The sequence below is a fragment of the Lates calcarifer genome, linkage group LG2, assembly GCF_001640805.2.
Source record: "Lates calcarifer isolate ASB-BC8 linkage group LG2, TLL_Latcal_v3, whole genome shotgun sequence".
NCBI lineage: Eukaryota > Metazoa > Chordata > Actinopteri > Centropomidae > Lates > Lates calcarifer.
The window spans coordinates 1,082,368-1,106,949 of NC_066834.1; the positions used below are offsets into that span (position 1 = coordinate 1,082,368).

The 24,582-nt window shown below is 43.9% G+C and overlaps 3 protein-coding genes across 12 annotated transcripts in view; 2 read left to right on the plus strand and 1 right to left on the minus strand.

Annotated features, from left to right (window-relative positions):
- Positions 1 to 17,405, plus strand: usp47 (ubiquitin specific peptidase 47). Of its 5 annotated transcripts, XM_018687565.2 has the most exons (30): positions 1 to 323; positions 2,701 to 2,757; positions 3,924 to 4,118; positions 5,808 to 5,924; positions 6,061 to 6,214; positions 6,307 to 6,403; positions 6,491 to 6,636; positions 6,758 to 6,837; positions 8,546 to 8,695; positions 8,890 to 8,985; positions 9,084 to 9,236; positions 9,392 to 9,469; positions 9,809 to 9,967; positions 10,445 to 10,576; positions 10,758 to 10,834; positions 11,084 to 11,139; positions 11,577 to 11,689; positions 11,821 to 11,922; positions 12,160 to 12,367; positions 12,487 to 12,602; positions 12,753 to 12,872; positions 13,022 to 13,826; positions 13,991 to 14,166; positions 14,243 to 14,323; positions 14,407 to 14,522; positions 14,686 to 14,804; positions 15,104 to 15,234; positions 15,373 to 15,420; positions 15,507 to 15,637; positions 15,790 to 17,405. In XM_018687565.2, exons 1-30 carry the CDS (start codon positions 279 to 281, stop codon positions 15,962 to 15,964), a joined length of 4,233 nt encoding a protein of 1,410 aa, XP_018543081.1. In that variant the 5' UTR covers positions 1 to 278; the 3' UTR covers positions 15,965 to 17,405. The 5 variants fall into 5 exon arrangements, with proteins under 5 accessions (XP_018543081.1, XP_018543082.1, XP_018543083.1 ...); XM_018687566.2 differs by lacking the exon at positions 2,701 to 2,757 and having other exon boundaries at positions 3 to 323; XM_018687567.2 differs by lacking the exon at positions 9,392 to 9,469 and having other exon boundaries at positions 4 to 323.
- dkk3a (dickkopf WNT signaling pathway inhibitor 3a) lies at positions 16,387 to 24,546 on the minus strand. Its single transcript, XM_018687576.2, has 8 exons — positions 24,468 to 24,546; positions 21,562 to 21,897; positions 21,292 to 21,405; positions 21,144 to 21,206; positions 20,757 to 20,849; positions 19,921 to 20,065; positions 19,684 to 19,840; positions 16,387 to 19,593 (listed from the first exon to the last, which is right to left on the minus strand). The coding sequence occupies exons 2-8, from the start codon at positions 21,757 to 21,759 to the stop codon at positions 19,506 to 19,508; spliced, it is 858 nt and encodes a 285-aa protein (XP_018543092.1). The 5' UTR covers positions 21,760 to 21,897; positions 24,468 to 24,546; the 3' UTR covers positions 16,387 to 19,505.
- Positions 22,737 to 24,582, plus strand: part of mical2a (microtubule associated monooxygenase, calponin and LIM domain containing 2a) — a 28,764-nt gene continuing 26,918 nt past the window's right edge. For 3 of the 6 annotated variants that reach the window (XM_018687573.2, XM_051073525.1, XM_051073528.1), the window contains exon 1: positions 22,740 to 23,108. The gene's annotated coding sequence lies outside the window, so the exon portion shown is untranslated. Of the gene's footprint in view, positions 23,109 to 24,582 lie in introns of all 6 variants that reach the window. The other 3 variants (XM_018687571.2, XM_051073516.1, XM_051073522.1) reach the window with 2 other exon arrangements.

Genomic DNA, 24,582 nt, shown 5'->3' on the forward strand with positions numbered 1-24,582 from the left:
ACACATCACGCACGCCTGTCTGGATGGAATGTGACGCCACAGCTCCGTGCGTGAAGTCTCGCGGAGTAAAACACCGGCCATTTTTCTCCGTTTACAGCAGGACACTTTGTGCTTGGGCAGTGTAACCGAGATCACTTTTATAAGCCTCCAACTTTTGGCAAGTTTAAATTTGTTATCCAAGCATCCAGACTTACGACAAACAGGACACAAACCATGTCTGCAAAGTTTTTTCGCTGACATCCCTGTCCGGATAGATGCTTGTCTAAACTGTCGCACAAATGGAAATGGTGCCTAGCGAGGAGAACCAGTTCGTACCCAAAGAGGTGAGGTTAACACGGACCCAGCCCAAGCCGGAGACTCGACCTCTGGCCGTCACCTGTCACACTTGTAGACCATGCTCATTAATAATGGCAAAACTTTTGCACCACTTTGCGAGTTTGTGATCTTTGCGTATCGTTTACAGGCTAACTCTCAGCTGCTAGCAGTTAGCTAAACATGACTTGGACGGCCTATGGTGACACGGCTAACTAGTGTTAGCTTCAGCCAGCGTCAGATAGCAGCTAGTTTCACTGCATCGCAGACAAAGTGAGTTTATGCGGGTAGCTAAAGCTTTAGCATAATTATTATTAGGTTACCTCGCCTTCTAATTTCACTTTCTGATAATCAGAAACTCTTGTGCTTTTCAAATGCTGTGGCTGACAATGTGTTTATGCCCCCAAACAAAGACGACACTTGTCAACATTTGTGAGCTGACTTGCAAGTAACATTAGCTGGTGGGATTTGGCTAGCTAATGCCGTTAGCCTTTTAAGTCTGATTAATGGCAACAACTCTAGCTAATCTAGATGTTTTTGAAGTTGCTCAACCAGATGTAAATAGCCACACCAATGGACGTGACTGGCAGCGTGGAAGCACCGTTTACCTCCAGTGCTAATTTTACAAATATACCCACTTTGATTCCCTTTAACTCCCGTATGCAGATTGTTTTGAATGGAACTTGTAGCTTTACTGGCTACGTTAACGTTAGCTTGTCAAAATCGCAAGCTAACGCTAGTGCTAGCTACCGCTGCTCATAAAAATGCAGTGGTGTGTAGCACAGCGTTAATGTTAATGTTATTTGGTTTCTTTTAATGTTAGAACAGAAATGTTCGCCCTTCCAATTTTACCATCATCGACAAGCTTCGTTATTTACATTATTTAGCCTTTGCTGGTTTGTCGTGCTGTGTTTGGCTTGGTAGTTAGCTAACGTTAACGTGCAATATGCTGCGTACTATATATCAATCTGCGGTGGTATCGTGCTGTCATATTTTTACACAAGTAGAAAATGAGTCGCCTCTAGCCACTGTCAACACCGGCGATGGTGACCTGATGGTAATTCGTTTGCTCAGGTGAACTGTGTTTTTAACATAAACGCACCAGAGGGTTGTTATTGACAGGGCACTCATGTTCACGTGTTATTTCATATTCATGTGTACCTATAGCGTCACTTTAACTTATCAAGAGCTCCAGTGTTTGATTATGGGTGGTTTTAATGGCACTTTGGCTGCATTTACGTCAGCTGCCAAGTCACACGTCAAGCATGGGGCGTCACTCAGCGATATTAAGGGCTGGTGGGAAAATTGGATTTGTTGATGCAGCGCTGTACACTTAGAGTATATTTCATGGCCTTTAGCTACACAAGTTACTAATGGATCTAGAGAAACCCTGCTGGGAAAGGATGACTTGCGTTTGTGAGGAGGAAACAGGTTCGTATTATTTACTTCGTTCTTTGGCAGCTGACTTGTGAAACTGAAAGTTAAAGTTGTCATCTTGCAGTCGTGCGTGAAACCTGCGTACTTTCCACAGCTCTTTTGAATTAGATCAGAAATATGAAGTAACTTATTTATTTTGTTGAGCCATGATTTTTTTTAAAAAAGAGTTAGCAGTACATATTTCTGGTGACAATTAAGTGTTACTACTTTTCTGCTGCTGACCCCACAGATTCACCAGTCACTGTCACCACAGGCCCAAACCATCTTTTGGACACAGTAGTCCATCCAAATTGATGGCTGTGGACTATTTGTCAGGTTTATCTGACAAATGTGCAATCTAAAATAAATTGTATTCGAATTAGAATATTGGTTATTCATGTCATTACCCACATCTTCTAATCTGCTTTAAGGTTTTGTGTGTGAGCCATTTGCAGCTGTAGTTGCATTACTAGTGCATTAATAGGTGTTCGTGCATACTGACATTTCACAACATTATACTCTGTCATTATTTTTTCAGTCAGTTACAGCTGTAAAGAAATACCGTCCGTGCTTTGTAGTACCCGTGGCTCCATGTCAGCACCTTGTGATTATATCCACGGTATAAATAACCTTTAATCTCATAATACACTTGTGTGTTGTCAGCTGCAGCTTCTTTATAGGACCTGTCAGTCACATTACGCCAAGATCACAAACCTCACAAAGAGGTTGCAAAAACTGGAATAACTTGAATATATTCCTGTAATTATCACCCTGTCACCAGCCAAGAGGCTGATTTGCCAGCCAAACAGTAGTGGGTGTACAAGGAGCTTCAATCCAGACGGTTTAGGTCTACAAGTCGGCTTCATTTAGCCGCAATGTGGCCACTGAAACTGGCATGTTTTACAACTTATTTTCCTTGTTGTGTGTGTTTTGAAGTTGTTCCTCACCTCAGCTATCTCCACATGTTATTAGGGTGTGTTTTGGAGTTGCAGACAAAGTATTTTTGATGAGATGAAGAGGATTTCTCAGGTAGACGTGTGTGTGGTGTGGGAGATCGTGCTCACGGTAAAGCATGGTGTTAATTAGACGCATGAAGCAGCACTGTGATGACCATCAAACTCAGGCAATGATCAAATGCATTATTCAATTGAGAGGCAGCTTCAGGGTATCATTCAAGATTTACAGCACATTACCTGAGCTTTGGTACTGGTCAAGATAAACCAGCTCATCAGTCCTCAGTTTTGTCTGAAGAAATCTGTACCTTAACTTTATCCTAAATAAACAACAGCAAAAAAGAAAAAAACGAACCTAACAATGATTTAAATAAGACAGTATGTGATTAAATAGAAGTGAAAAAAGATTAATTTAACCAAAAAACCTAACTGTGCATGCTGCCTACGTCGGTGCTTGCTGAGTGAGTTTTCTGACAGTTTTTGATGCTGACATTTTTGATATTAACTTTCAGTCTGCAAAACATTTGAGCTTGACCAGGTGCAGTAAGTACCAGAACAATCGGAAACAAACCACAGGGAGTGTCAAGACGACAGAGCGACTCGCTGCCTCTTGAAACTCCTCTTCCACTTGGAAAACAATTTCCTCTGTTTGTACACTTTAATGAAGCATGAGCATGACAGAGCTTTAAGAATTGTGGATGGTTTGAGAGAGTTTTCACCACCTTTTCATGTTTTTCTGTTAAACCAAAGATCAGCGACTGCTCAGCAAGTAAGGTTTCTTGTTGATATTTTATTGAGTGACATGACTGTCAGTCATGTATAATGTAGCCTACTTGAAGAGAGCAAATTCACACAGTGACAGAGAAGTCATAGTTGGTGATGAAAGAATAATCTCTTCTTGATGGTTGGTTATCATTTGAAATTTTTCTACACTTTTGCCAATGCACTGCCTGATTTTTAAAATATCAAAATGGGTCTTTTTTTCAATATTTGACAACACAAACAGCCACACTCGAACATTCCCTGAATAAAAGTCTACACTTTCATTTAAAGTAGGAATTCTCTAATCACAGGAAAAAATAAGAAAAGATTACAGATGTGACCAGACTCTTTACTTCAGCTTTTGGTATATTTTTGTGCTCTGACTGATTTCATCACCATCATATATACACAATATACATAACGCGTATAACGCACAAAATACAGCTCAGCTAACCCTCCACCCTCCCTCTTGATTTTCAGATCCAAAATGCAGCTGAGGAGCCCAGAGTGCTGTGCATAATCCAGGACATCACCAGTGCAAAGACAGTCAATGAGAGACTGACCCTGAACCTGCCTGCTTCCACCACTCTCTCCAAACTGTACGAAGATGTTGCCCACAAAGCAGGATATGTAAATGGCACCTTTGACCTTGCCTGGGGAAATACACCGGAGATGGTGAGGACATTAATTCAGTCATTTTCTGTCAACATGTGATAATATGTTAAATGTTTAATATACACATCTCTCAGTATAATTGTGTATCTCAGCAGGGTTATGGACTAAAGGTCTGTGGTTACTCTGTGAAAACAAAAGTTAAGTCTTGGTAAAAGTTGCATTTCAGGGTTTCAACATGACTAAGGTGGCACCGTACAGGTTGTGGGTTAAATGTGAGGTTTGCAGGAGCCTTCCCCCTCCTACTTCACACAGAAACACAGCTGAATTAACCTAGCTTAGCAGGGAAAGGTTTGTATTTATATCATCGGGTAGGTTTGTGTAGGATTAAAAATGGAAAGGTTTTGGCTCAGGTAGGGTTAAATCTGGCCTAATCAATGTTTTTACTTTAACAATGGAAGTGAATACAGTGGATAATGTGAAAGGAGTTGTTGTTCAGAGAATTATCACCATTTCACCTCAGCTCTGTGGAGCGGTTTAGTGTCTTTCAGATGATTGTTTTGGTTTCACGACCAGCAACATTACTGTTTTGGTTTAGTTTTACCTCCGTCATTAACATGGTTTCAACAGGAGGCTGCTGTTTGAGTTGAAAAAGCTCCTATAAACACTACGGCTTTAGCTCCAACAGAACATTCAGTCCGAGAGAGAAAACATTTTTGGTCCAACTTATATTTCCCATCGTGGAGCGTCTCTCCTGTGACAGCACTAACACACTGGACGGCAGCAGAGAAGCTTGTACTAGCATCTTGTTCAAAAGTAGTTAAGCACAACATTGCTGCATATAGCAGCAGAGCTGAGAGGTCTAGGTTGCCCTGCTCTCTGTTTCCATCAGCAGAGGCATTTTGGTTTGATGTAGCTGAGTTGAGGCCAAGTATTTCAGCTGAACTCTAGTGGGATTCATAGAATGGTTCCTAGTCTGTGTTTGCAGTTGCTGTTCACTTATCCTCCTTTTCTAAGGAGTTTATGTTAGGACACATACAATAGCTCCTGCTGATTCTACATTGGAAGGCTGTGTCGCCGTATCATGACCTCAGTGAAGCTGATAGTGGTAGAGATATGTTTGAAAGTCAGGTTGGAGCCTAACACTTCTTCTTTTTTTGTGCTATCAGAGTTTGAAAATGGGTTTTGCCATACCATTGTTCTCTGCTACAGAAAACAGAGTGTGTAAGAATGGTGTTGCGAAGAGGGCGCTCTCCTATTGAGCATAGAAAACTACAGGAGGAATACATCCTTATCTCAGCGTCGACTGAGTTTGTTCTCGGTTGTCTATTTATGTACATATTCCCTTTTCTTAAATGAGCCCAGGCTAATCCTGCTGCTGACCCAGGCCAAAGCCCAGGTGCTGTGTCTGTTGTTATCTCACTGAGTAGGTCAGTGGATTAAGCCTCTGCATGTTTCCACTGCAGCACTTTGCTGGCTCGCCCTCAGCTCGTCCAGGAGAGAAGACAGCTACGTAGCCTTGTTCACATGTTGGCTTCAAGCTACTTTCCTCGTATGCGTCAGTACAGGGAATTTGCTGAAAATGAATTCAGTCGGGGTCTGAGTGTTCTTGTGAGTTCATCCAGTGTGTAGTTTGTAGACGACTCCTTTTGAATATTTTCTGTTGTTTTTCTTTGTTTTCCAGGAATTGTTGACCTCTGTATAGAGACTGTCTGCTCATGTGACTTTTTTTTTTACTCTGCCTCCCTCCAGGCACCACTGGACCATAACAGTGAGATGTCCCTCTCAGATTCTGGGTTTGAGCCTGGTGGTAAGAGGAATTTCCTCCAGCTTACAGACAAAGATGGAGAGCAGCCTCAGATTGCGTCGGTGAGTGGAGCAGGATTAACAGAACAAGCTCTGAATTTCTTAAACAATATCAAAAATACATTGTTTTGTTGTTAGGTTTGTTACAGAGTTTTGTAAACTAAAGACATTTTGTCAAACGTTTCTCTCTGGTGTGCAGGATGAGTCAGGAACAGCAGACAGCAGTGGACTGGATGACAGCTCCCAGGAGAGGTTTATTGGGCCCCTACCAAGAGACGGCACTGCAGGCTGCAGTGGTGACTACAGCAGTCCATCTTACTCCTACTCATCCATCCTCAGCAAATCTGAGACAGGTGTGTTTTGGTCAGCTATTGAGTATGTGACATCACTTCTGTTATGCAACCCAAGCTGACCTCTTACTTCCTGTCTCTTGTCCCCACTGTAGGTTACGTGGGCTTGGTTAACCAAGCCATGACCTGCTATTTGAACAGTCTGCTACAAACACTTTTCATGACCCCAGAGTTCAGAAACGCGCTCTACAAGTAAGGAACTACACTCACAGTTTAGTCTTTGTGTAGTTTTACTTGTGATGTTCAACTTTTCTTTTCTAACCCTGTGTGAAACTACAGCTGGGAGTTTGAGGAGTCAGAGGAGGATCCAGTCACCAGTATCCCCTACCAGCTACAGAGGCTGTTTGTCCTGCTGCAGACGAGTAAGAAGCGGGCGATTGAGACCACTGATGTGACGCGGAGTTTTGGCTGGGACAGCAGTGAGGGTGAGCGTTCGTGCTCTCCTGTGACTAGACTCACATGGCCTGTCTGCGTGTTTGTAATAGGAGAGACCATGTGCCTCTGCATCTGTCCACTAAATGACACTTTTTGTGTGTTTGTTTTTAGCTTGGCAGCAGCATGACATCCAGGAGCTGTGCAGGGTCATGTTTGATGCCCTGGAGCAGAAGTGGAAGCAGACAGAGCAGGTAGGAGAAAAGCAAAGTTTTTCTAGACTTCTGACAACAAAAATTCAGCAGCCAGCCTGAGGCCACCCCCACCACACATACACACACAATGGAAACAAAAGACCCACTGTGGGAAAAGTGAAATGGGCCAGTAACTCCCAGGGTTAGCTGTTTCTTATCTCAGGGTGAGTTATAAACTGCAGACACTCGGTCCACTGTGCGTATATACAGCCATGTGGTCTGAACGCATGAGCTCCTGTTCTGGACAAAAAAAAATAACATAACTAACATACAAGTTTAGAGTAAATGTGAGAGTTGAAAGTTAAACTAGTGATAGACTGGTTACAGTAGAACTGTTGTATCCAAAGCCAAAGGACATGAAGATTTATTTTTCCTTGTTAGTGTTCTGTTAGACTGTGAAAACAGTTGTTCTGTTGAGCTGCAGAGGATGTTATACAGCTCTCCCCGTGACCAGTGAAATGACATTATGTGTAAAATCAGTTTAGAGCCCTTTAAATGTAATTACTACACTAACTTTGTGCATATACAGCTGTATGCAAGTTTTATCAGCCCCGGGCGAATCACATAATATTTTTATTTTTAAAGTGAAAAAAGTTAATACAACCCCTGCAGTCAACAGACAAAATACAAGCCTCTTCCCTCCTCCACACACACACACACACACACACACACACACACACACACACACACACACACACACACACACCAGCTGCTAACGCAAGAGGGTGGAAATATTCTTCTCCCGGGGGCTGCACAGGAAACAGGGGGAAGAATGTATGCCACAAATTATTAGCAAAGTTTGGATGCACATGTCCTGCAGTCAGTAAAGAAAGTAAAACTGAAAAGAGGCCGGCCTCTACAACAGGACAACGATCCACCTCAAAATCCACAACAAACTACTTTAAGAAACACAACCTGAGCATCACTGGAACTCTGTGTGTGTAACTTCAACATGCTGTGTGTGCAAGATGGTGTAGAAATATCTCAGAACTTGAAGTGATCAGGAGGAAGAGTGGGTAAAAAAATTGAGAATAAAAAGACTTTCAGCTGCTGCAAAAAGTGTTGGCAAGCTGTGATATCTGCCAAAGGAGGGGTCACTGAGTGCTGAGTAGGTTACTGTTATATTTTTTATATCTATTAAACTCACGAAATGAAGAGCAACAGAGCATTAACTTTCAAAGAAAGGTTTTTTTTTTTTAAATGCCTGTTTAGAGCCTATAATTTTATTTCCAAAGGGGGCAAAATCTCAGCCTACATTTTTGGACAGTCTGTCCTTCATGGTGTTGTAGTGTATTTACGAAAAGTGATTAAAATAGTTGCGTGAAGTATTAAAAAAGGATCTTGAGAGTTAGAGGTTAAAACTGTGTAAAAATGCCTGACATCATAAAGTCTGGTGAACTAGTCTGAGGTGTCCTAAAATGGCCACTGTACAAAAGATAATCCTTTTTGAATTTGGCAGCAGCGTGGCATTGTCTTCCATCAGACCACATTTTGAATGTTTAACCCCACTGGTGATAAGAATCTAAAAATGGCAAAGCTGTTTTTAATCAATTTAATTTATCTGTTTTTAATCCACCTAACACTGCTGTAACAGCCATAAGTCCACATTGTAGCAGCGAGAGAAAATGTTGTAGCCCAGACAAATGCTGTATTGTTAGCAGTGAAACATGGCTCAGGAGGCCTGACTGTCATGCCCCCCTATCCTCAGGCTGACCTGATCAACCAGCTGTACCAGGGGAAGCTGAAGGATTATGTCCGCTGTCTGGAGTGTGGCTATGAGAGCTGGAGGATTGATACTTACCTGGACATCCCTCTTGTGATCAGACCCTTTGGAGCCAGCCAGGCGTATGGCAGTGTGGTGTGTTTCTCTCTACATCTCATCCCTTTTAAATATTTAAGACATTGACAGCAAAGCCTTAACTGTCAGTCACTCTTTGGGATTCACAGCTTCCTCGAACTCAGCACTTGCAGCTCATTTTGATACAGTTTATGATCATTTAGTATTCAGGCCGTCCTCTAAATGTAACTGAAACTGTCATCTTTCTGTCACAGGAGGAGGCTTTGCAGGCTTTCATCCAACCTGAAACTCTGGACGGGCCCAACCAGTACTTCTGTGAACGCTGCAAAAAGAAATGTGATGCCCGTAAGGTGAGCAAACTGAAAATGTGACATGGGCGCCTCGTTCTGAGAATCCAGTGTTCTGCTAATGACCTGTCTGATCCTCTGATACACGCCTCTCTGCACAGGGTCTGAGATTTCTGCACTTTCCCTACCTGCTGACACTACAGCTGAAACGGTTTGATTTTGACTACACCACTATGCATCGCATCAAACTCAACGACCGCATGACTTTCCCTGAGGAGCTTGACATGAGTCCATTCATCGATGTGGAAGATGAGGTGAGAGCAGCAGTGGCAGTGTCTTCAGATTAGTGATTTCATCTGTCTGTTCACCATCATTACTTGACATGACTGTAAGCTGTGGTCAGGAGAACAGTGTGTCACACTCTCCACTTTTATGTGTTTTTTCATTATGTCGTTATGTAATCCATCAGGTGCTGACGTCGTCAAATGTTAAATCCTCTACTGTGCTTCCTCCAGGAGCGTGTAACAGTCAGGTTACCTCCCTCTGGGTAAATATTAATACCCTCTCAATACCAATATACCGTACCCAGTGAGTGAACAGCACCTGACAGCCCTGGATAATTCATTTCTCAGGTCTTGTAATGCTTCTGTGTTCAGTAATAGCAGGATAAATGAAAACATCTTTTCGGCCATGGAGGTAACACCTGATGTGTTACAGTTGTGTTTTGTTTTTGGCGGTTATGAAAGGAATATATGTGGAGTATGTGACACATTTTTCCCCAAAGGCGGCTCACAGTATTTGTATCATATAAGTTACAGCTGACCCCGTGTCTTGGCTGATTTTTAAACTCTTGCCTGTTGTTGTTTTTGAAATCGGCCTCCTGTAGAAGTCGCCTCAGACAGAGAGCTGCACTGACAGTGGAGCGGAGAATGAAGGCAGTTGCCACAGCGACCAGATGAGCAATGATTTTTCCACTGATGACTGTGTGGATGAGGGCATCTGCTTGGACAGCACCAGCAGCACAGAGAGGGTGCTGAAGCCAAAGGTAATCATCCTCTTGACCGCTCACTACGCAGACATTGTTGATTGTTGTTAATCTCCTTGGTTAATTAACCGTATGTGACAATGCATTAGACCAAGATTAGCTACAGACACTGGACAAAATGAAGGAAAAACCTGAATAAATTAGCAGGGAAACATTCTGGGTTCAGATGATTTCATACTGGATGTGAGGGGTCATTGAGGGATGAGCTCTTTCAGAGGCTTTTTTTAAAATTTATATTCTCCCATCTTTAGTTTCCATCCTGTAAATGTTACTGAGCAACTGTCTGTTGGCAGACACAGCTGTAAAGTGATGCTTGTTACGTGAGATGTCTGTCTTTCATCCGTAATATGTGCTGACTGTAGTTCAACTCGCGTGACCGTAGTTTTGCAAATACAGCACATCATGAGCTCTTCCCAATGCAATACAACTTGTGTGTCACTTTTATCTGAACAATAAGATTTCCCCCTCTTATTTCAGAGTTTGCTGACCTTTGAGCTGTTTTCCGTCATGGTCCATTCTGGGAGCGCTGCAGGTGGCCACTACTACGCCTGCATTAAATCCTTCAGTGATGGCCAGTGGTACAGTTTCAACGATCAGCACGTTAGCAAGGTCGAGTAACCGGTTTTGTCCTCTTACAGCACTTAAGTGTCAGGCAGAATGACTCACCAGACCAGATCAGTGCCACAGAACTAAGCAAACAATGTCCCTGTCATTTCAACATTCCGCTTATTAACATGATAATATCTGATGAATCATTGTCAGTGTGTTTCTGTGCATTTGTGTTGGGCAGATCACCCAGGATGATATCAGGAAGACATATGGGGGGTCCTCAGGGAGCAGAGGCTATTATTCCAGTGCCTTTGCAAGGTCAGTTGTCTCTAAACACTCAGTGGGTTAACACATATCACATGCTTACAGTGCGTTGGCTTAGGGAATAGAATAGAATAGTATGGAACTGGAAAATGTTATTTACATCTGTGTTAAAGTTGGGAAACAAGGTGGTTCTTGTTTATTCTGCTTTAAGGAATATGCAGCTGCTCACAGGACAAACAGAACAATACCTTCTCTGTATGTATTCCACTTTCATTAACAGGAAATCTTTTTTCCTCCCAACAGCTCTACAAATGCATATATGCTGATTTATAGATTGAAAGATCCCTCAAGGAATGCAAGTAAGAAACACACTCAGTTAGACCTGATGGATAATGATACCAACATGAACATGATGCTCAGCTGTTGATGGTTCTCTCATGTCTGCTCAGTGTAAAAGGACAGCACTGTGCTTTTCATTGTTGGCTTAAGTTTTCCAAGCAAAGAGATGCATGTGACTAAATGCCAGTTACATTGATTTCCTACATGAGAAGAGGCTCCAGTGTCATTTATAGTCAGAGGATATTTACTGACAGTTTCCACCAAGCCCTGTCTGCAGTCCACTGTAACTAATGCCTTAGGTCTTTATGGTAGGAGCAAGCTAATGTCTCATGGACATCATTCAGTGCCATTATGTTGGTCACAGTTAATCATTTTCCAAGCCTTCATACTGTTTGATAGAATAGATTAGACTCCTGTCCTGTAACGTGATTTAATGCACACTCTGTTCTGTCTGCAGAGTATTTAGCTGTGGACGACTTCCCAGAGCACATAAAGAGTTTGGTTCAGAAGGAGAAAGAGTCTGAAGAGCAGGAGAAGAGACAGAGGGAGATTGAGCGCAACACTTGCAAGGTACCTGGTCCTTTGGCTTGGTCAGGATCCTCTGCCCTGCATGAGAACAAGGAGCAGTTGATACACTGCCTGTTGTTTTCTATTTTTTAAATAACTTCAGCTTTTTCAAACCTGATGTTCTTTATGTTCAGATCAAGCTGTTCTGCATGCATCCTGTGAAGATGATGTTGGAGAGCAAGCTGGAAGTGCACAAGGACAAAACTCTCAGAGAAGCAACAGAGATGGCCTACAAGGTTTGTTGTCACTGCTTTTCCTCTGCAGCTGACCGAAGCAAGATATTGATTATTGAATGTTGGAGTGTCCATAAATCCAGTGCATTGTATCACACGACTGTTTAACATCGACAAAAGAATTATGTTGAGCTTTGGACAAAAATTTCACTAACATATTCCTTGTTAGGGGTAAATCCTGTTTTTATGAAGATGCTACTCGCAGTACTGTTGGACTAATTTGTGAACTCTGTACCTCAGCTGATGGAGCTGGAGGGAGTCGTCCCTCTGGACTGTTGTCGCTTGGTCAAGTATGACGAGTTTCACGAATACCTGGAGCGCTCGTACGAGGGCGAGGAGGACACACCGATGGGTCTCCTGCTGGGAGGAGTCAAGTCCTCGTACATGTTCGACTTGCTGCTAGAGACTCGCCGGCCAGAGCAGGTGTTCCAGCCTTACAAACCCGGAGGTCAGTGATGGTTGGGAGCTGTTGGGCTGTTCGCTGATGATGGATGGAGATATATAGATGAATGCCAAGCAGAACAACTGTTTTATGTCTAAATGGTGGTTGTTTCTGATTTTCTGCAGAGGTGATGGTGAAGGTTCATGTTGTGGATCTGAAGAGTGAGACCATCGCCTCTCCGATCAGCGTTCGGGCGTATTTGAACCAGACGATCACTGAATTCAAACAGCTTATTGCACAGGTTTCCTACTCTGCTCAGTTTCTTCACTCTGTCTTCTTTTCCTCCTCCTCCTCCTCGTCCTTTCCCTTTCAGCATCAACACAGAAAATGCTGTAAAATAAGGTGAGACTGTGAGGCGAGCCTTCAGCCTTATGTCTGTGTTTGTTCCCAGGCTACAGGGCTATCTGCAGAAACCATGCGTGTCGTCCTGGAGCGTTGCTACAATGACCTCCGGCTCCTTTATGTTCCAAACAAGACACTGAAAGCTGAGGGATTCTTCAGGAGCAACAAGGTCTCTTTCACTTTCTTTCGTTTCTGACTTTTGTGCCTCTGTGTTCTGACAGTTTTGTGAAAAAATAAATAAATGAAAAAATTAGCAGCCAGAAAATGTACTTGAACACTATTAAGTTAAATCTTCTTTGTGTTTTGTTCTTTTATCAGGTTTTTGTGGAGAGCTCTGAGTCGACTGATCATCAGGTTGCTTTCACTGACTCACTCTTGTGGAAGCTGTTGGATCGTCACGGGAATACGATCCGACTCTTGGTCTTACTGCCTGAGCAGTCTCCTGGTACCTTGGCCAACAGAACTCTTTGCCAAAAAGTGGGAGGTGACTCTGACGTGCCCTTCGATGGGTCAAAGGGTAACAGGAAGTCTGTGGAGGCCATCCTGGAGGAGAGCACAGAGAAGTTAAAGAACCTGTCTCTGCAGCAGCAGCAGCAGGGCTCCAGCACCAGCGACAGCCAGAAAAGCTCCGACGCCAGCGACTTCGAGCATATTGAATCCCCAACCCAAGAGGCCGACTCAAACTCTTCGCTCTGCGTGGCCGCAGACAACAGAGAGCTGGAGAACCGGATCAGGGCCACGGCTGGGAGCAGCGGCGGGGCCTCCTCTGACCCCGAGAACCACTTTGCCTGTGAGGAGCGCTCGGACTCTGAGGTGAACAACGACCGCAGCACCAGCTCAGTGGACAGCGACATCCTCAGCTCCAGCCACAGCAGCGACACGCTGTGTAACGCAGACAGCGGCCCGATACAGCTGGCCAACGGTCTGGACTCACACAGCATCACGAGCAGCCGACGCTCCAAAGCCCACGAGGGCAAAAAAGAGACCTGGGACACTGCTGAAGAAGACTCTGGGACAGATAGCGAGTATGACGACAACGGGAAGAGCAAGGCAGAGGCTCAGTACCTGTACTTCAGAGCAGAACCTTGTTCTCAGGATGACTCCTCGTGGGATGCACAAAAATGTACAAACTCTCTGTTTATGATGCAGTTTAAAGGAGTTTCAAAATCAAATGTCTTTTTATTATCTTTTATTATAATTTCAGAGAGTGAATGAGTGACGATATATTCAACAGATGAAATAATTCTGACCAAAAGTTTAATTGTTGTTTCTTATGATCCACTCCAGGTCTAGTAGTTCATGTGGACAAGAGAATAACATTAGCAGCGTTTAAACAGAACCTGGAGCCGTACGTAGGAGTGACCTCGACGCAGTTCAAGGTGTTTCGTGTCTACGCCAACAACCAGGAGTTTGAGAGTGTGCGGCTCAACGAAACACTCTCATCGTTCTCTGACGACAACAAGGTCAGGTTAAATATTCAGAAGTCATTTGTTAGCTTTGTGTGACTGGAACTGAGAATTAACTTTTTACTTTCCACAGATAACCATTCGACTTGGAAGAGCACTGAAAAAGGGTGAATACAGAGTGAAAGTGTATCAGCTACTAGTGAATGAACCTGAGGTAAGAACTGAATGAATCCTCTGCAGAGTTTGAGTTAAAATGACCTGAGTACGTCAGATAATAATCTGGTCCTGTCTTATCAGCCCTGCAAGTTCCTTGTGGACACGGTGTTTGCCAAGGGCATGACTGTCAGACAGTCCAAAGAGGAGCTGCTTCCTCAGTTAAAAGAGCAGTGCAAGCTTGACCTCAGCATTGACAGGTAAGACTCTGAATAAGGATCAAATAAATCACAATATTCATCTTCAAATAACATTTAGGGTGTGTATAAACAATTTATTACTGATAGACGTCACAGAGAATCTAAATCCTTAGTGAAGTGAGTGTTTGTGTGTGTGTGTGTGTGTGTGTGTGTGTGTGTTCAGGGTTCGTCTCAGGAAAAAGACATGGAAGAACCCAGGCACAGTGTTTCTGGATTACCACGTCTACGAGGAAGACATCAGCATCTCCTCCAACTGGGAGGTTTTCCTGGAAGTCCTTAATGGTAAATGAATGAACACTGAAGCTGTATCACCAATAAATCACCAATAAATCCTGAGTCCACTTTGGTTTAAACAACCGTGAGTTCAGAGGTGAGAAAACACACAAAAGGTAAAATGATGTGTTGCTGCCAAAGACTCGAGTCAGTATCACATTGATACTAAAGCCAACAGATGCATGGGACGACAGGAGAGTAGACTCAGGCTGCAGCAGAGTGTGTTTCACTTCCTCCAGTGCTGAAGTCTCAGGTGGAGTTAAAGCTCCTGTGAAAGCTGATCCACGCTCGTCTTATCTGTCTCTCAGAACCAGAGAAGATGAAGTCCATGTCGCAGCTGGCTGTCCTGACCCGGAGGTGGAGCCCGGCTACGATGAAGCTGGGACCTTTTCAGGAAGTGATTCTGGAGAGCAGCAGTGTAGAAGAACTGAAGGAGAAGGTACTGCATGTCTGTCACCTTCACGCTCCTCCCCCTTTGAAAACCTTTAACCTACAAAATAATTCATCTTTTCTCGATGCCATGTACATTACTTTTTTAATTTCCAACTATTTGTGACTGGTTTCTTTCTTCCTGCAGCTCAGTGAAATGAGTGGTATTCCTCTTGAAAACCTGGAGTTTGCAAAGGTTTGTGGATCTCACTGCCTCTGACAGGAGCCTGATCTTTCATGTTGTGTTACTTTGGTGTTAAACCTTCTGTCTGTTGTGTGCAGGGCAGAGGAACGTTTCCCTGTGATATTTCCGTGTTGGAGATCCATCAGGATCTGGACTGGAACCCTAAGGTGTCAACTCTGAATGTGTGGCCTCTGTACATCTGTGATGATGGAGCTGTGGTCTTCTACAGGTAAAAAAAAAGAGACTTGACTATAACGGATCATAAATGTGAATACCTCCTTGTATTTATTCATTTGAGTTTATTTTTTGGGTTTAGGCGTGTGCCAGTATGAAACTAAATGTTAAATATTAGTGACGTCACTGTGATGTTGGTCTGTGCAGGGACAGCACAGAGGAGCCCATGGAGCTGTCTGAGGACGAGCGCAACGAGCTGATGAAGAAGGAGAGCAGCCGTCTGCTCAAGACCGGACACCGCGTCAGCTACTCACCGCGCAAGGAGAAGGCCCTGAAGATCTACCTGGACGGAGGCCCTGCCAAGGACCCGGGGCAGGACTGAGGCACGGAGAACCGCTCCTGGTCGCGTGGATCACCTGGCTGCCGCAGCGTAGGCGGCCAGGCTCCGGGTCTCAGTCTCGGTGTCGGGCCTGATAAGTGACTTGAACATCAAGCAGCGGTGTGAGACGTGCTCTCACGCTCCACTCTGAGCCCCCGGGACTGGCTCAGAAACCCAATTGTGCACTATAGTGTATTGTACTGTAAAGTTTAAAGGGAAGTACAAAAGCTATTCGATACAGAAAAGAATCAAATACTGTATAGACAAATCAAGTGATGGTAAAAGCTGCAGAGATGTTAGGACTGTGAAACTGGGCTGGAAGGCGTCCATCCTGTCTATTTAAGTCTCCGTCTCCTGCATCAGTCTCCTTCACTCTCCTCCCTGTCACTGCGTGTTGCTCTTCCTGTTTTTGGACATGACGTTGATTCTGATTCATCTGTGACCATCTTGTGAGTCCACATGCTCTCACTGTTGTGAGCTCGGCTCATTCTTCTCTTACATCGCTCACCTTCCTTTAACAGAACATACCACCGAGAACTACTTAACCCAGCCTTCCCCAGTCGAGGTGAACCTCACTCTCTCACTGACTCTGACAAACTGAGGCATCGTTCCTTCACAAGATTTGAAGAATCAAGAAAAAAGAAAAAAGCAACAATTAGGGTTTTGTATACTGGAGGTTGTTTCTCCTCTGATGCTCCTATAATGGCAGAGTAATGTGTTGTTATGGGTCGTCCTTACTGCTGCTCTTTGTGCTTTATAGGAGCTTTGCCTCTGTTACATCACTTCCACTAGGTTTAGTGAGACATAGGCTTATTGGTCCTGAAATACAAAAGTACAATGAAACAAAACCAAGTAGACTATGTTAAGAATCTCCTTGTTTTGTTTTTGTTTGTTGTAAATTATTCTTTTGCTCCAGACTTGATGATTGGATTAGGTCTCACCAGGCACACATCTGTTGTCTGTATTAACCTTTAATTTAGAGAGTGGATTTCATTGTCTGTTTTCTGCACCATGTGAACTGGGTGTACATCTCTAGTGTCATCCGCATGTGTGTGTGTGTGTGTGTGAGAGTGAGTGTGGTGTTGTACTGAGGGGGAGGGAGCTCTCTGGGTTTTTGGCAGAGAGCGTGAGGCTGTTTTTGGCGCTTCTACCTGCTGCTGCTGCTGCTTGATAGACTGACACCAGAGGGTGTAGAAAGCCCGCTGGACTCTCAGTCTGCCCGGGCAACTGCTCTGAGGACTGAAGCTCAGCATCCCGGTCCGCCTGGGCTCCTGATGCTGTCACCAGCTATCCACTGTAGAAATGCCAATATCTAAAGAAAATCTTTTTGTTTTTTTTCGTTGTTGTTGTTGTCGTTGATGTTTATTTCTTTGAGATTTAAATCCTGTGTGAAAATAGTTTAAGATGATTTTAGAAATTAATTAAAAAGCTTTTTTTCATAAGAGTTTTCTGTCACTGTAAATGAAAACGGTTTAAAGGCCCAGAGTCTACGGTGGCCTTCAGGTGACAAAACTGCATCAACTAGACTGTAAAGTGTCTATATAACTATAAAGGAGGTATTATATTTAGTTCAGTTGTTAGTCTGTAAAACTATAGGTAATAGCAGACATGTAGTCTTCCTTCTTTCTCTTCTTCTGCTGCAACATCATCAAATAGGAGAAAGGCGTTTGGTTTGTCCATTCTGGGCTACTGTAGAAACAACATGGTGGACTCCACGGAAAAGGACCCGCTCCCCCAGGTAGGTATAAACTGCTCATTCTCGATGAAAACATAACATTAGCTTTATGTGATTATACACTGATAAAAACATAGATATATCAATAGATCCCAGTAAATGTTTAAATGTAAATTAATCAGCTTTATGTTCGATTTATGTGACAAATGTTCTTCACATGTTCAAAGAAAAAGGTATTTTTGATTAAGATGAGATGTACAAGCCGAAGAACAGACGGTAAACTTCACAGCTGAAGCAGCTTCAAGTTAATTTACAGTACAAGCATACACAGGTTTATTCACACACTTAATTTAGTATCACACCTGTCAGCCAATGGTAGTTAGTTACTGTACGTGAAAGACACCTGAGATGTTGGGAAGTGAAGTGTTTGAAGCTGGAGGAGCAGGTCTGGACTGAAGCCTCCTGACAAATTAAAAACTGAAAACTGTTCCCATGATGTGACTGAACAGGACTGAGAAATGATAGTTAAGGAACAGTAATTCATTTTATTAAATATTTCTAACTTGGAATCGAAGAGAAACAGCTTGTGTTATGGAAGACTGGAACTGTAATACATATGTTTGCTATTTCTTAATTCTGATACAGGATTTATTCAGTTTTCAAACAAATGTTCAAACCTTAGAACGGTGTATAAACTCATCAGTTATTTGAAATCAGTGAGACTTCAGTGCTTATTTAACGTTCACAGGATGAGTTTTAATCACAAAAATGATGACGTCAGCCATTTTGAGTTTATTATCCTTTAATAGGTCAAACAGGATTTCACCTCCAGTTTATTAAATACAACTGTACAGTCTAATGCATTTCAGTTGTTGTTGTGAAGCCTACATTAAGATGCTGTTAATGGTAACGAGGGACAAAGCATTAGAAACATGATAATCCCGTCAGTACAGACTGCACCACTGTCACTGTGACTGCTGTTAGAGTGTAAAGATGTTTCCAGGTAACCAGGAAGTTAGATTTTACACATCATCACTACAGTTTAGATTTAACATTTACACTTGGCTCAGCACAGTCAACAGACCACAACTGCTTTCCTATATTAACTGTAGTAACTGATAACTTCCTGTTTCAGGTGCATATCTGATGTTAGAAACTGAAGAATTCAGTTCATCAAAGAAAAAACACATAACATGATGAATATATACACAATCAATTCCTCCTCTTCTGTGTACAGTAACACCATTAAAATGTTGAGGCTCAGGTGAAAAACGTGTTTGTTGGCAGCAGAGCAGATCTACATCCATCCTCCCAGAAGCTTTGCAGCAGCGAGCTTTTCCAAAACCTCTTCTCATGGATAACAAAGTAAAGACTTACTCTGAAACTACAGAGACAGCAGCTCTGCAGGCGACAGTACGAGCAGCTGCTGTGGTCACTGGCAGCACTGAAAGATAAATCTGGGTGTGGTATTAAAGGAAGTGATTCTGGCAGCCTAAACTGCCATGTATGCTTCAAAGGTAACTTTGCTCTCTCAGTTTATTCACTGAGCCACTCAACATAATACAGGTGATGTTACAACAGTAAACAGAGAGGTGAGTCATCCGTAGATAATCGGTGTCTACAGCTGTTTTCAGTTCCCTGCAGTCAGTGTTAGAGAAGGGTTTGAGTAAATAAATGTTTCCTGTTTCTTTTGTTTGTGACTTTTAGATCTACATTTCCAGAGACTGAGGATTGTAAAGCAGCAAATAATTTCATCCATGCTGTATAGCTCCATCACTTTGGATTAAGCTGGCAAGCAGAAAGTGCTACAGTCAGTGGAGACCTCAGTGTCGTCGTCTCCAAGGCAAAGTGAATGAAATGAAGCAGTGTCTAGAGGATGTAGTCTATCTCTGAGTACAGTTCGTCTGTCAGGTCCTCTTCACTCGAGTCCTCTCCTTTCAGGCACATGGAGCCTCTCCTGTCAGAGAGGAGAGATGCATGTGTACAGAATCATTCACTCAACAAAGAGACTGGAGACACTCGGCTCTGTGAAGCGTCCTGTACTCACCCCAGGTGCTGGCAGTGCAGGTCTCCTGCACAGGGGCAGTGTTTCCTGGGTCCCTCGTCCTGCAGGTCCCAGGACAACAGCTCTACCAGGTGGTTGGAGGCGCCAAAGCAGCGCTCACGCTCGATGGGCTTGGCCGAGCAGACGGGGAAGAGCAGGGCTGAAGGAAGGAAAACACACAGACAGGTTCCCTGAGAGGATGAGTAAGCAGAGTGTAGAGCACTGAGAGCTGTACTCTACCTTTATGGAAAGCACAGCAGAGGTCCGGCCTGCAGTCCGTCTGGTATTGACAGGTGCTGCCAGCTTCTCCTTTTGTTGCGTTTTGACTGCACTGGCCCCACACACACATCTGTTCACCACAGCACTCCTCATCTTTACTGCACGACTGAGAGGACAGAGGAAATGCTTTTCATATTTCAGCAAACAGCCAACATTTCAGCAGATTCTTTCAGCAACACATGACACACACCTTCAGTTTAACAGGGCTGAAACTCACAGCATTAATAATAAACATGAAGATAAATGAGATCAGCGAGAGAAGCTCCTGTTCCTTCATATCATCTATGAATCGTTAATGGAGGGGCTGGTTGTTTCCATGCAGCGCTGCTGACGAGACAGATCCTCTCCTCTGTGTATTTATTATCCCTGCACTCTGTACCCTTGTTTGGCAGACTGCCACTGTCTCTATCCCCTGGCATTACTCTTCTAAGCAACACCAATTCATCCAGCAAAGACACAGAATCAGCAGGAAAAACTGAGTCTTAAATGAAACCAGTGGCTGAGCCTGTGCAGACACACCATCTTCTTTTTGTTCTTTACGTCCTGTGAGCGAGAAAACAGGCAGAGGAGGACGTCGTGTTTAACCTTGACACACACTGTCCTCTCACGTGAAGCTCAGAAGACCTCCTGCTCACAAACAACACACTCCAATTACACTTGTGGACACACTGCAATGCAGCTGGAGTGAAACCCCAGCTGCCAGGAAGTGGCCTGGATGTGTGTGTGTGTGTGTGTGTGTGTGTGACAGACCTGAGAACTTGGACCAAAACAGTGAAGGTAACCTGGGTGTCACTCACCACATCAGTTGCTTTGCAGGGCAGACACCTGGAGCTGTGTGTGGTAGAAACACAGTATCTGTCCTTCCCACAGTCCTCGTTAGAGACGCATCCCTGAAGACAAGATGTCAGGTTATCATGTGAGATAAGGAACAAGAACACGGTGGTCTACTTTAGTGCAAAATGAGGAACTGAATAAATGACATTTCTTAGGTTGTGTAGGTTTCTTTTACCTCTTTAACTGGGACAGACTTGTCCCAGAGTTGGCATGAAAACAGTCATTTACCTCCTCCTGTCTTTCTATGATGTGTCTGACAGCACGTCAGGCAACAAATCTCCAGTTACAACAAGCAAAAGCACAAAACACACATGATCACTTATTATCAACAATTCATAATGTGAACTTACACGATCGACACTGTTCTCCAGGTCAGAGGGTTGGACAGCTGTGGACGTGATGTTGTTTGTCTCCTGTGTGAAGGGGGACATCAGTTAGAGTTCATTCAGGGAGGAAACTAACACTTCCTCACTCTGTTTCCTGTGTGAAAGCCTCTACCTGTTCTACTGAGCCGGGGACAGACTCACGATCCATCACTTCATCAGGAGCAGATTCATCGTGAGGAGCTGGAGGGAGGTCGTTGGGATGAGGGCTGACACTCTGGTTGTTCCTCTGGAGGGATTGGACAGATAATCAGAGACAGATTTCAGGTGCATGAAGAAGTCACTGCCATGTTCTAGCTCCTTCCACTGCTGCTTTTTAAAAAGATCTAATAATAATGCTGTGTCATGTAAACACCCAGGCTGAAAGATGCCACTGGCTGCCTACTTGGTGAAACGCATCCTCAGGCTTCTGATGCGGATCCTCTGGCAGTTGCTCCACTTCCACAAACACGCGGTCCAGCTCCGTCTGTCCCTGGTCGGAATGATCCTCCAGGATGTGACTGATGCCTGAGTCCACTATCTCAGGGAGGATGCCATTGCAGACCGCCGGGAGAGCCAAAACTAGCAGGGCGAGCCGCATCATGCTGGTCCTGCAGGTCCTGCTGCTGCTGCACTCTGACGAGGGTGTGGCGCGGATGCTGAGACACACAAACAGCGTCACCTCAGCTGAGACGTCTCCGCCGCTGCGGGGGTCTTCACCTCACACAGGTCAGCTTCCCGCCTAAACCGGTAAAACAAACAAACTCTCATTAACTGATTTCAGCGCAGTGATAAGGTGATAAATGATTCACAGGTGTTCGAGCAACTTAGTCAGGACTCCTCAAACGTAGTTCCGGTCAAGTTTGACAGCCGTTCGAAATTAGTACGCGAGGTAAACGGCCGGTAACCATAGCAACGGTAGCCTACTTTTGCTTCATGCTAGTTAGTTAGCCGTTTAGCTAGTGATGAAACGGCAGAATTAAAACACGACATGTCCTAATGTGGCTTGTTTAGAAAGACAAAGACAACTTATTTTATCTGTTAGATAAGCTCTTTGTACTAATTTACGCCCAGCTCTTCGTTCCTGTACTGTGCCCGTTGGGTAGCTGTTAAACATAAAGAATTAGACAATAAATAAATGAGCAGTTTACTTTTGAACAACTTTATCGCAAAGAAATAGTCCGCATGAAAACCGCAGTCAGTTTCCAAAGAGAGATTTTGGTGTTGAACTAAAATTTCTAACACAAGGCTGTTACCAAGCTGAGCCCATCATTCACTGAAGGCTGAGGGAACATATTGAATGTTTATTATTATTATTTGGTCTGACCAACACTCAAAACTACAGAAAATGTTGAGTTTGCTAAAACAGAAAACTGGGAACTCTTGGGTTAAGTGGGGAAATGTGTTTGATGATTCGGGTGAACTGATCCTTTAAATCAGACTCCCTGTAGTTTCTCAGTGTGGCCACAAGATGGAGCCATTTCCTTTACAGTAAATGTATCCTGACCAGCTGCACATGTGTCATGTGGATTCCTGCTCCTGCTGACACACTGTTAAATATTCACTGTGTCTTGACTTATGGTTTTGTGTGTTTTTTCCAGGTGTGCAGTAGACCCGGATCCAGCCCCATAGATCCAGTCTGCTGTGCGGTTAGTCACTTCTTCCTGGCTGACGGAAGAAGGCGGGTGGTCTGTTCGGTGGTGACCTCTCGTCTTCTGGCATGAGAAAGTCTGGATCCTGTGGATTAACCAGCAGCCACGGTAGCAGCTGAGAGTCAGGGATGTGTCCCTGTCCAGAGCACCGCCCTCAGACCCTGGACGCAGCTGCAGAGACGGACCGCCTGTCAGCCTGAGTCCGACCGAGGACCGACACACTTCACACACCGCAGACCAGGACCCGGTTTGACCGGAGACACCGGGAGGAAGGAGAGTGAGGATCGGGTCGAGATATGAGGTGAGTTCTCGTCTTTTACACTTTGTATCTGTGGGTTTCTGTTTGAGATCAGGCGGATCGTGTGAGGCTGAGGCACCTGACAGAGGTCTGAGTGTTTCAGCTGGACTCGATCAGACCGTAAATGAAAATATGCTCTAATCAGGTTTCCCACGGTGAAGTCACTGTATGAACTCAGTGGAAAGTCGCTGCTGTAGCTGGATGAAGCTCATTGATCCGCTGATTTTTGACTGTAAATAAAGTGTTTCTGCTGGTTTATGAACACGTGCTAAATCTTTCTTTTTGATTGAACACTGTCTGAGTTGAGTCAGACATCTTTGGCTTGTCTTTACTCCCTAATAACAACTTATCTCCACTTACGCAACCTGCATTTTGTTCTGCTGATAAATCACTGCATAAATCACTTTTGAGCATAAATCATAAACCTGCTGCTTTTCAAAACAAATCTACTGGAAACTGGAATGACTCTGTGTGTGTTCAGAGGCAGAGAAGAGGAGTAGGAACAGGTAAAGGTAGGCTACACTCATCCCTCACCGAGCGTTATGTGTTTTAAATCCCACCATTAGTCAGTCACCATTAGGCTGCCAGGTGTTTTAAAACCTTTAAGCCTTTCTCAGGCTGACTCCACCTGCTCAGCAGCTTCTTCACAGCAGATATCCCTCAGCCTGGCTCTGTCTGTGGGGCTGCAGTGACACAAACTGCATAATAAAGGAAGGTGTGGTGCTGTCAGGTTATTGAACAGAAATGTTAATGGTTTCTAGTGTGACTGCAGGTCAGTGCAGCTACTGAACCTTTGATAAACACTGAGCACAGCAGGAAAAATAAAAAAAATGGAGTCATGAAGAAGCTATTTTTGATTGATATGTGGTTCTTTCTAAACTCTTCAGTTTGCCTGATCTGTCTCTTCCTCTTCCACGTTTCAACACACTGCGTGAGCACTATGATTCACCGTGTCCTGCGACATGATGCACGGACATTCAGCAGCATTTTTTAAGGAGGGTCAGAGGAGTCATACAAACAGTGGTAGCTCTCCTTCCCACTGCAGTGTGAGCAATCATTTCCTGTGTTTTCTACAACTGTTGAAAGCACAGCTAACTCCTCTCCAACCGACCGTTACAGTTCAGACTTTATCACAGAGTAAACGTGCTAAAATCCAAACAGCGTTCACAGATGTAGTATCTGCTGATGGTCCGTGTGATTTATTCTCAGAGTTTAACGGCATCTTTGTGCGTAAACATTCAGCTCTAACCACATTATTCTCCTCTTTCTGGAATTTCCCTCACTGTAAGCTCTGGTGTTTTCAGGGTCGTTCATGTGCTGTGATATAAAATATATGGAAAGACGCAGTAAACAGTGTCTCACCCAATAAGAGGAACAGTCCTTATGGTGAATACTTCATCAAACAGACTCCTGTGCTTTTGCCAAATAGCTGCGAGGCTTACGTTCTGAACATGATTACAGGTTTGACTCTGATTCA